Source organism: Syngnathus leptorhynchus, chromosome 7 (genome assembly GCF_054491065.1).
Source record: "Syngnathus leptorhynchus isolate UIUO chromosome 7, UIUO_Slep, whole genome shotgun sequence".
NCBI lineage: Eukaryota > Metazoa > Chordata > Actinopteri > Syngnathiformes > Syngnathidae > Syngnathus > Syngnathus leptorhynchus.
In genome coordinates this window covers 4,170,613-4,180,109 of record NC_141201.1, presented here as the reverse complement: position 1 = coordinate 4,180,109, position 9,497 = coordinate 4,170,613, and the positions used below count along the sequence as shown (strand labels likewise).

At 43.7% G+C, this 9,497-nt stretch overlaps 1 protein-coding gene across 4 annotated transcripts; it reads right to left on the bottom strand.

The window, feature by feature from the left end:
• Positions 1–585: 585 nt before the first annotated feature.
• clasrp (CLK4-associating serine/arginine rich protein) lies at positions 586–8,765 on the bottom strand. 4 transcript variants are annotated; one of them, XM_085916902.1, is made up of 21 exons: positions 8,629–8,765; positions 7,785–7,924; positions 7,478–7,575; positions 7,178–7,279; positions 6,927–7,006; positions 6,754–6,838; positions 6,528–6,664; positions 6,327–6,423; positions 5,563–5,641; positions 5,398–5,471; positions 5,094–5,135; positions 4,813–5,013; positions 3,972–4,241; positions 3,735–3,914; positions 3,143–3,182; positions 2,122–2,182; positions 1,980–2,038; positions 1,855–1,901; positions 1,674–1,762; positions 1,506–1,530; positions 586–1,089 (listed from the first exon to the last, which is right to left on the bottom strand). In XM_085916902.1, the coding sequence occupies exons 2-21, from the start codon at positions 7,881–7,883 to the stop codon at positions 1,023–1,025; spliced, it is 1,932 nt and encodes a 643-aa protein (XP_085773028.1). In that variant the 5' UTR covers positions 7,884–7,924; positions 8,629–8,765; the 3' UTR covers positions 586–1,022. The 4 variants fall into 4 exon arrangements, 3 of the variants coding, with proteins under 3 accessions (XP_085773028.1, XP_085773029.1, XP_085773030.1); XM_085916903.1 differs by lacking the exon at positions 8,629–8,765 and adding an exon at positions 8,351–8,557; XR_015066738.1 differs by lacking the exons at positions 586–1,089; positions 1,506–1,530 and having other exon boundaries at positions 3,139–3,182.
• Between the last annotated feature and the right edge of the window lie 732 nt (positions 8,766–9,497).

The window sequence follows — 9,497 nt, the reverse complement described above, 5'->3', positions numbered from 1 at the left end:
CTTCTCCTTCACGCAGCCGGCGAGCGGAGGGCAACAAGGGGGCGTGGCCCGGCCGGCAAGACCACGCCCACACAACGACAAACCAACGACCCCACTGGACAAAACACGCTTGAAAGTGGCTCCTCGGTTTACGACGCGACGTAATGTCACATGTCCAGTAAATGCTCATTGAAATACATAAGGAATGAGTAAACCGAGGCAGGATTTGAGTAAGTTTAAATATCTGATGGGGGGGGCCATTTGATTTTATTTTCCAGAGAAACCATTTTTCAGTTCCCCAGGTGGTCCCCCCACAAGACGATTCACTTCTTCTTTTCAGCACAGCACTAAAATAATATTTTGAAGTCCCAAAATATCAGCAATACTCTTGCAGAATAAAACTGCAGCTGACTTACTATCAATGATTTTTAAAAATGGGGTTCCAAAGATAGATTTATATACAGAAAGTTGATTACATGTAGTGTTTTTTTTTTTTATATAATCGTTTTTTATTATTCTCCTGAAAGATGCTTTAATTCTGATGTGACAACAGCTCACCTCCCACCCAAAATTATGCAGCTTTGAGACAATAAATACCATAATAAATCATTTTGTTTCATGAACACTTTTATTGGGACATGCCAGAGCAGGGATTATCGCTTTTATAAAAAAAAAAAAAAAAAAGAGAGAGCAAGTGAGACATTTGATGTAATTGGCATGATTTGGAACAGAAATGACATCGAAAATATCCAGGGAGGAAGACGTGAAAGTTGCTCAATGTGTTTTTTTGAGTGGCTCTGAAATATGAGTAGCGAGGAGCAGGCAGGGCTTTAAGAAGAAATGCAAACCAGTTGAATAACCTGCAGCATCTTTTCAAACCAAATATGAGAAATGTGATGTAAAAAGCGACAAGGTCAGCATTCAGACATAAACCCGTCTTACAACATCTTACATACATACATGTTTGAGGTGTTTGCGTCAACATGAGTGACCCTGGTTTATGTTCTGCTTTATTGTTCCAGGAGATCCTCCGATATTTCAGGTCAGTATCTGCTGTACGGACTTCTGGAACGGGAGCGGGAACGTGAGCGTGAGTGGGACCGATACCTCCTGAGAATACAAGGAGAGGGCAAGAGAGAGAAGAGAGAGAAGAGAGCGAGAGAGAGAGAGATAAAAAAAAAAAAGTACAGAAATCAATCAGTACTTTGGACATCAAAGTTGAATTTATTATTGTTCTTCTCTCTCATAGAGTTATTCTGGAAACTGTTTCAGGCCTAATTTGGTCTCGAGATGGTGGAGGAGTGTTTCGAAGTGACCAACTCATTTTGTTTTTTTAGCCAGCCCAAAATAAATAAAATAAAAATAGTGTTTCATTATTTAGTATTATTGAAACGTTATGATTCATTAAAGCTCTTTGTTTTGGTCTCAGATGTTTTTTTTCAAGTGCTCTATAAATAAAATGGATTCAAGTTAAGAAAGGACTTTTAATAAGGCATAAATTATTGTGACCAGGAATCTTCACATACCTTCTGGATGAGCTGGAATCCCGACCTGAGGGACAAGAGCACACATCAGAACTCAAAAAGAACCAAATACTACTTCCCATCACTTTTTAAACATCTGCTCACATTTTATTATTATTTTTTTTTCTTCTATTGTCCGAGTCTGGTAAATGTTGACCCTTGCAGCCTTACCATGTTTGGAAGGAGAGGGCGAGTTGCTGCTGTGGCGTCCGTATTGTCGCTCCCATTCGTCCCACTCTTTCTCGCGCCGCTCACGCTCCCTAAACACAGAAGCCTCCAGGTCAGACCGTTGCAACACACTCAAATACCAAACGGTCCACCTACGTACACACACACACACACACGGCCTTACTTCATGCGTATCTTGCGTGCCATGGCTCGTAGTTCTCCCTCTCGCTCCTGTTGGGACAATCACGGGTGAGGAAATGGCGGACGGGAAATTTTTTTTTTTTTTGTTGACACATAAGAAACACGCACCTGTCGTTTGTGCTCCTGTTGCTGGATTTTCACCTGAGCCGCTTTCTTATCCGCCTTGGCTGCAAAAAGGGGGGATGGGGGGGGGGGGCGATGAGTAAATATCACGTAGGAAAAGAGAGCTTCAGCTTGTTGGTGTACTCACACTGCCTGTTGAGGGCCTTCTGCATGCGGAGCTTGAGCTTCTCCTGTGGCGTCAGCTTGGACTGTGGGCAACACGGTTGTATTAGCAACGTGACGACGCAATTTGAAGTGTACAACTTTGGATGATTCAACAGGTGAAGCAAGAAGTACTTTAGGATTAGTTTTTTTTTTGAAACATTTTGCCGCACGTGTCCGGCAAATTAGGAATAGACAAAAAAAAAAAAAAAAAAGGAAGTAAGAGGGGGGGGGGGGGGGGGGGGTGAGACATTAATACGCGAGGACAGCCGAGGGAGTAGTCGAGGGACGCTACGTGAAACAAGAGCAAGTTCAGGTCCAGCGAGTTCACTAAAGAGCCAGTGGCGCTTTGCCGCCGACACACCCAGCAGTGGGCTGTTCAAACCTGGCCAGGCAAGAAAAACGGCAGGTCACAACACCGCAGGCGAGTCAAACGCGGGAGGGCGAGCGTAATTCTTGACTGATAGAGAGAGAGAGAGAGAGAGAGAGAGAGGCCTGGCGTCTATGCAAAACTACGATGATTCTTTGCCAGGAAAACATGAACAAGCAGCAGCAGAAAGGAGGAGGACAGCACGCACAAAAAAAAAAAAATGTCCGCAATGATTGACAGTTATCTACTATCTCTCTTGGTGATCTCACAGTTTAGAGCTGTAGGACATTGAAATATGTTCATTTGTTGAAACAAGCCCAGACTTTTTTTTTTTTTTTTGCCCACGCCACGCCCATCACAGACACCATCACTTGTGTTTGAGCAGGAAAGAAACCCAAAGCTTCAAATAAAAAGTCAAATATTAACAACAAGATGGACACGACAGTAATGGAGTCCAGTCCACTTGCCAACCCTTGTAAGATGTGTATACGGTTTAAAAAAACACAAGTGAGGTTATTTTCGAGGGGCTTCTTTCTACGTGGTGGCGGACGGCGGCGGCGGCGTCAGCCTGTCAGGGATGAGGGGAGGTGTAGTAGGCTTTAGCGAAAAAGCTCGGCCACATCAAATTCTTACTGACTTTGGCAGCTCCCGTCTTTTTACCACCGCTTGTTTCAGGCCTGCAGGGACGACAAAGGAAGCGTGGACAAGTTAGGACGTTCCACGTGAACGCGCCACGCTTTGCAATTTCGAATAAGTCGACAAAATAGAGATAAAGACGTTTTCATAGTCTATATTATTTGAGATGAAATGGCTACGTTACCTTGAGTGGTAATCATAAACGTGCTGTTGTGGTACACGGTGCACTATTTATTTATTTATTTTTAAAATTTCAGATTTTATGCGACTGCCCTTATCGTAATCCATACGAAAAAATGTATCCCGAGACTCTTTTTTTTTTTTTTGCTTTGAGCTTGATTTGCAAATCAAGTTATTGACTTTGCATCGCTAGAGGCTACATAACATTTTCGTGGTTACCAAGTAATGTAAGAATACGTAGTCACATGGCACAAGATGGTACACGAGGTGAACACCGGACTCGCCGTTTTTCATTCGTTTGCTTTACGCTCTAACCGCGACTTGACGACTGCATTCGTGACAGATGACGTTCAGTTACCTCGCGGTCATAGGAATGGAATTCAAGAGCAAAGAGGAAGACACGGTGGAATTACTTTCTGAGTTTGTCGGTAACGATGTTAGCCGAAACGGGGGGTCCTCTGCTGTCAGGGGAGGGGCTGTGGTTGGGGCGGCCGGGGGACGGCGAGGGACTGCCGCTGCTGCTCTCGTCCCGCCGGTAACTGGCGCGGCCGCTTCGCCGAGAGGAACCCCCTTGCCGTGAGCTGGAGCGGGATCTGAAAAGCCGGAAGTTAGGTCACAGGTCAAATCGTTTGAAAATGAATGACCTTTACCTTGTCCGTCTCCTCGAAGAGTATTGTCTCCTCTCCCGAGAACGTTCTCTGGGTCGCGATCTGGAGCGAGTCCGCTCGCGCCTCCTCCGGGACCCTGCCCGGTCACGCGAGTACGACCGAGAATGTCGTCTCAAGCGGGAGTTGGTCCGGGAACGCCGGTCATCCCTTCTCTGCGATCGGCGGCGTGACCGGGAGGACGAAGACGAGGAGCGTGATGAAGAAGCGGAGGACGAGTACGAAGGGGAACGACTGGACGAGGATCTTCGTCTCCTGAAGAAAAACAGACGCAAAGTTTTTGTAACGAAAACGATCCGGCGCCTGGCCTAATTGTTTCCCACTGCTGGATTTTACAATTGACGACGCTTTTACGTTGATTGACCCAAGTCATTTATTAATTTGTAGTCTGACATGCAGATCGCTCAGGCCATGTTCACACAAACACGCATCAAAGAACAAAATACATTTTTCTGTACGTTTACGTCTTTGGGCCATATGCAAATGTCGGCTTTTACCACGATAGAGTCTCCATCATCAGCATTTGAACGTGCAGAGATCAAAATCGCATATTAGCGGACTAAATGGATATGAAAGGCAAATAATATGTTTCCCTGTGGACAAAGATAGGAAAATATACCTTTCTAAAAAAATATCCGTATAAGTGCAGACATGGCTTAAATCTCTTGGCACAACATGCATAGCAATGTCTTTGAAGATTAATAAACCTCACCTCCAATAAACTTACACAAAAAAAATAGCACCAAATAAGAGGAATCACCCCCTTGCCAGTGATCACGTCAACAGACTAATCGCTAAAAAGCCAGGAGGAGGGAAAGTTACCGACCGGGAGCCCCTGCTATGACCTGCGGGGTGCTGCGCGGAGGAGCCCTGGGAGACGGCGGCTTGCGCCACGACTGCCGCCGCCGCTGCCGCTGCCGCCGCAGCTTCGTCGTCGCTGCCTCCAAAGCTGGTGATGAAGGTTATCTTCTCCGGACCGGGGGTCCGGGAGCGTGAGCGGGACTCAGAGCTGGATTCGGAGTCTGGCCTGAAAACTCCAAAGAAATCATTGTGAGAATCAAGTTGAGAAAAGAAACAAAAAAAAGAAAAACAGAAGGGCGAGCTTACCGTTTGTAAGGATCATATGTTGGACTGTCTCGTCTGGCATAGCTGAAGACGGAGCGAGAAGAAATAAATGTACACATGCTGGCAAGATAGGGGCCTGCTGTGTTTTTTATGTAATGCTTTTAAATATAACTCAAACATTGTTGTTGTGACTTGTAGAAGAATCAAAATACAGTTTCTCTTTAATCACCCCCAAAAAAAAGACCGTAAAAAGAAAAAAAATGACTATAAAAGATTAAAAAGAAATAATATATATGTATATAATGCCCAAAATAGGACTTCTAATTTGCATAGCTTACTGATTTACCTTGGCGGGCTGATTTGTCGTCCCTTCAGTCTTTTCTCTCTGAACTCTCTTCTTTGTCGGCGAGAACGGCGGCCCTTAGATTAGCGAATATGTCACATAAAGTCGAAAACATGCGCACGCACGTACGCGCATCTTCCCAAAAAAAAAGAAGAGATTTGTTCTTACAGAGTACATCGCTTTCTCCGCCTCCAATGCTTTGGCATGCTTGATGGCCTCCACCTCCTCTTTGTCCTTCCTCAACATCCTGACGGGCACAATTAAGACGCACATTTAAATCAAGCCAAACACCTTTTTTAATGACATTTTTACTGCTGCTCAAAAATAAACACGCGACGACAAACCCTACCGAATGCCTCGAGCCACGTCGGACCAGAAAAATATTCCATCGTTACCATTAACATGGCGGAGTGCGAAAATGAGTCAGTGCTGATGCGGGCAAATTGTCGGCGGTTACTTTGTGATGTCTTAAATATGAGAAAATAAGAAATTCTGGCTATTTGGTTTCACGGAAAATACATTGAACAGGGAAAAACGTCAGTGGCAGTTTGTCTTGAATTAAGTCTACAAAATAGTCCCATTTTGACTGCGCTGCATTGTCACAAATGCCTCACGGGTGTCCTACATAACTGATAGCTTACATAAACAACCAACAGGAGAAAACCTCTGCTTAAATTGTGGGAAAACAGCGCCCTCTGCTGCCATTAATGCGAAATACATAACAGCTTTGCACGAGTAAGGACTTAGTGAAGCTGAGACACTCCAGAGGAATAGAATTATTTTTTTTTTTACCTTATCGTCAGATAGCACAATCTTACTAATTTGTTTTTTCCTCTCATTCCAAAATATGATTTACTTTCAGTTTCAGAGCAGAGATTTGCAACATTTGAATCTCCTCAAAAAGGTGACAATGTGTTCATGTGGAATGGTACCTGACAAAGTCTCCTTCAGCCATTCCATAGGGAGTGGCCGCTTTGTTGAGATCCAGCTCCTGCTCGTGGTTCAGCTCGTCGATGTCGACCTCCACATCTGCCCACGCGCAAATGCACACGACAATTCAGTTCATTCCTTGGACTCAAAACTATGATCTCCTAAAAAGGAATGACTGAATCAACGTTTATGTTACAGCTCACCAATATCTGGGATGACCTCGTCTTCTTCAGATTCGCTGTTCTCCGAATTGTCTTCATCTTTGTCCGAGGCGGGGTCCGGTTCTGTCACAGTGCTGTCCTCGTATGTGTAACCAATGGCAACTTTTTTCTCCGCCAGCCTACCTCCCGAAAATGAACACTGTTAGAAACGAGTGTGCTTCGTGCAGACACGCCATAGGGTAAGAAAAGGACTATCTCAAGAACGTACTTTTTCTTCTCTTCCTCATTTGGCTTCTGTAGGCCACCGTAGAGTTCATCCACATAAATCTGGTACAAACACTGCTCCTCAGAGACTGCGGGGGAGAACACCGGAGTTTAAGCATAACATCGCAACCATTATCATTTGCTACTGTGCCGGATGTCAGAGAATACGTGACTGACTGTTAGCAAAGTCGTTCTGCACCAAGCCTCGGTAGCGCTCGTAATTGCACTTCCTCTCCTCCATCTCCTGCTCTGCGCTTCTGCAAAGATGGAAGTGATAAAACACAGTCAATGTGCATGCAAAGAGAGAACTGAAATATGTAGGACTCATGCAGTTTAAAAAAAAAAAAAAAAAAAAGAATATTCACGTCGGTGTCACAATTTTTTTTTTTTTAATATGAATAAAAACTGTAGAATGAGGAAAAACTGACGGTGTGGTGATGAGCGGAGGCGTGTAGGTGGGGACGTAGTCGAGATGAGCTCGGACGTCAAAACGGTCAATCGTGTTACTGGCGTCACCTTGCCATGGCATCCTTTAAGACAAAAAAAAAAACTAGGTCAGCGTTATAATACAACAGGAAATAAGGATAGGAAAAGTGCACACGAGTTAAACAATGTTGCAAATCTTAGCCGCTATGAGAATCATATTATTTTTGTTTAACAGATGACATATTGTGTCACTTTTCAAGATCCCTTGTGTGTGTTTTATATTTTTTTTTTTGCCCTCTTACATGTTGATGGGAGACTCTGCAGCAAGAGCCACAGCAGGATCCAGGTGGATCTTGTAGGCCCGTCCATGAACCTGAAGGAATTGGGCCGGATCCTTTTTCTAAAAAGAGACAAAAACGACCAGATGTGGAAAGAGTGCGCCAACTTTACTTCCGAGGCCGCTTCGCTGCTGCTGAGTGTTTGTTTAAACTTTGACAAAACTAAAACGAGTCATCCCAGGTCAACACAGTCTTCATCACGCAAGCAAAGCGATATTGTCGCTTACGATTAGAGTTGTGAACATTGTCTGACTTTTGCGAGACAACTTACGATCTTCTCGTAGTATTCCCGGCGGCGCTCGCCACGTCGCTTGTAGTCGACCATCATGCCACGAAGCTTGCGCTCGTGCTTGCGGGCCTCCTGCCACATGACGGCGCCGCTGGGGGTGGGGGCGCGGCGGGGCACGGTTGCTGCAGTCGGGGGGAAAGCACAGAGAAGAGGGTGCAGTTACTAGATCTGTTTGGTTGGGAATGCCTGTCATTTGCATTACGCAACCAGCAAAAAGAAGAAGGGGAGTAGTGGATTTTTTTTTTTGGGGTGGGGTGTCATAAATAAGAAGCTAATGGAATTCCTTTTCCCGATTAAACCTGTCAATGTTCTGTCATTTTGTTATATCAGAAATGAACAATGATGGGAATAAATGAAGTGTGCTCAAGTTTGCAAATAAATGTCAAGTATTGTTATTTAGAGTCGATTGTAAATTTCGTCTGTTATATAGTAAATAGTCACTTTTACCACTTGCATCGTATAATAATTGTACAAGAATGGACACGCATATTTGAATATACTGTACGTGGAAACTGATCGAGGCTAAACGGCGGTATTTTAATACTTACCTTAGTCATAGTCTCGCATTGTTATTTATCGCATTTTGAGACAAATAGAAAAGGAAAAAAAAATGTTTTCGAAAGCACAGAGGAGTTGTCAGGAGCCGCCGCAGCGATTTGACCGACAGCGCGTAAAGTCGCAGGGGCCTCTTCACTGAAAAGCTAGTTTAGCTTAGCTTAGCTATTCAAGGCTAACTGTACCACGGCAAACGAGAAAATAACTGTACAGACGAAACGAAATACTACATAAACATAAATTTGTGACTTTTAAAATAGGGAGGTCTTACCTGTTTTACGGGCAACAATTAGAAAACTGGGTTATAATTCGCTGAGCCAGAGAGGCCAGTGTACACGCCTTCTTCCGCGCTGTCTTTTTACTTCGTTGTATTTAACAGCGGGGGAAGACAATAGACCCTCTGCTGGACGGGAGCGTTATTGCATTTCCAATTTGTTCACATTATAATGATTCAGCCTGAATGAATGTAAAAAATAAAGACAAAAAAAAAACTTTTAACACAACTTTAAAGAGAAAACAATTTATTTTCAAAATGATAATCATTCTAATTGAATTTGATTTCAAAAGACTGTAGTTTTAATTTTTAAGGATAAGTGACTTGCATTTTAAGTTGCATTTTATGACTTGAAAGTTGAAGCTTCTCTCCTGCATGCATATATGACATCCTGGGGCACACAGCAAGTGTACAGCGTGCACTCTGTTTCCTCCATTTCCTCGTGTGCAGGGCGGTTACAGGAAGCCTTACCGGCCGGCTGCTGTTTGCACGGGTCAAAGTTCACGTTTGTCACATCCACTTGGCCATTAACTGTCTTTTTTCTGCATAGCTGTTGTCACAAACGGCCTTTTCTTTCACACAAAGTCACTGAGTTTATGCTTTTATTGCTCGTCAACTTAACAGCCAAAGACAAATAAATGTCAGCCTTAGTTTCATTTTTTTTTGTTTTGATTTCAAGTTTCACCTTGAGCAATACGGGTTTTACCATGTGTTGTCATTTCCAGCTATGCTGTTTCAGGAAAAAAAAAAAAAAAAACTACCTGCAAGAGTGAAAACAAAAGCACATTTTGAATCTGACTTGCATCTCTGAGGAAAAACAAAAATGTCAAGATTTTTTTTTTTTTTTCGGACTAGTGTCATCCAAC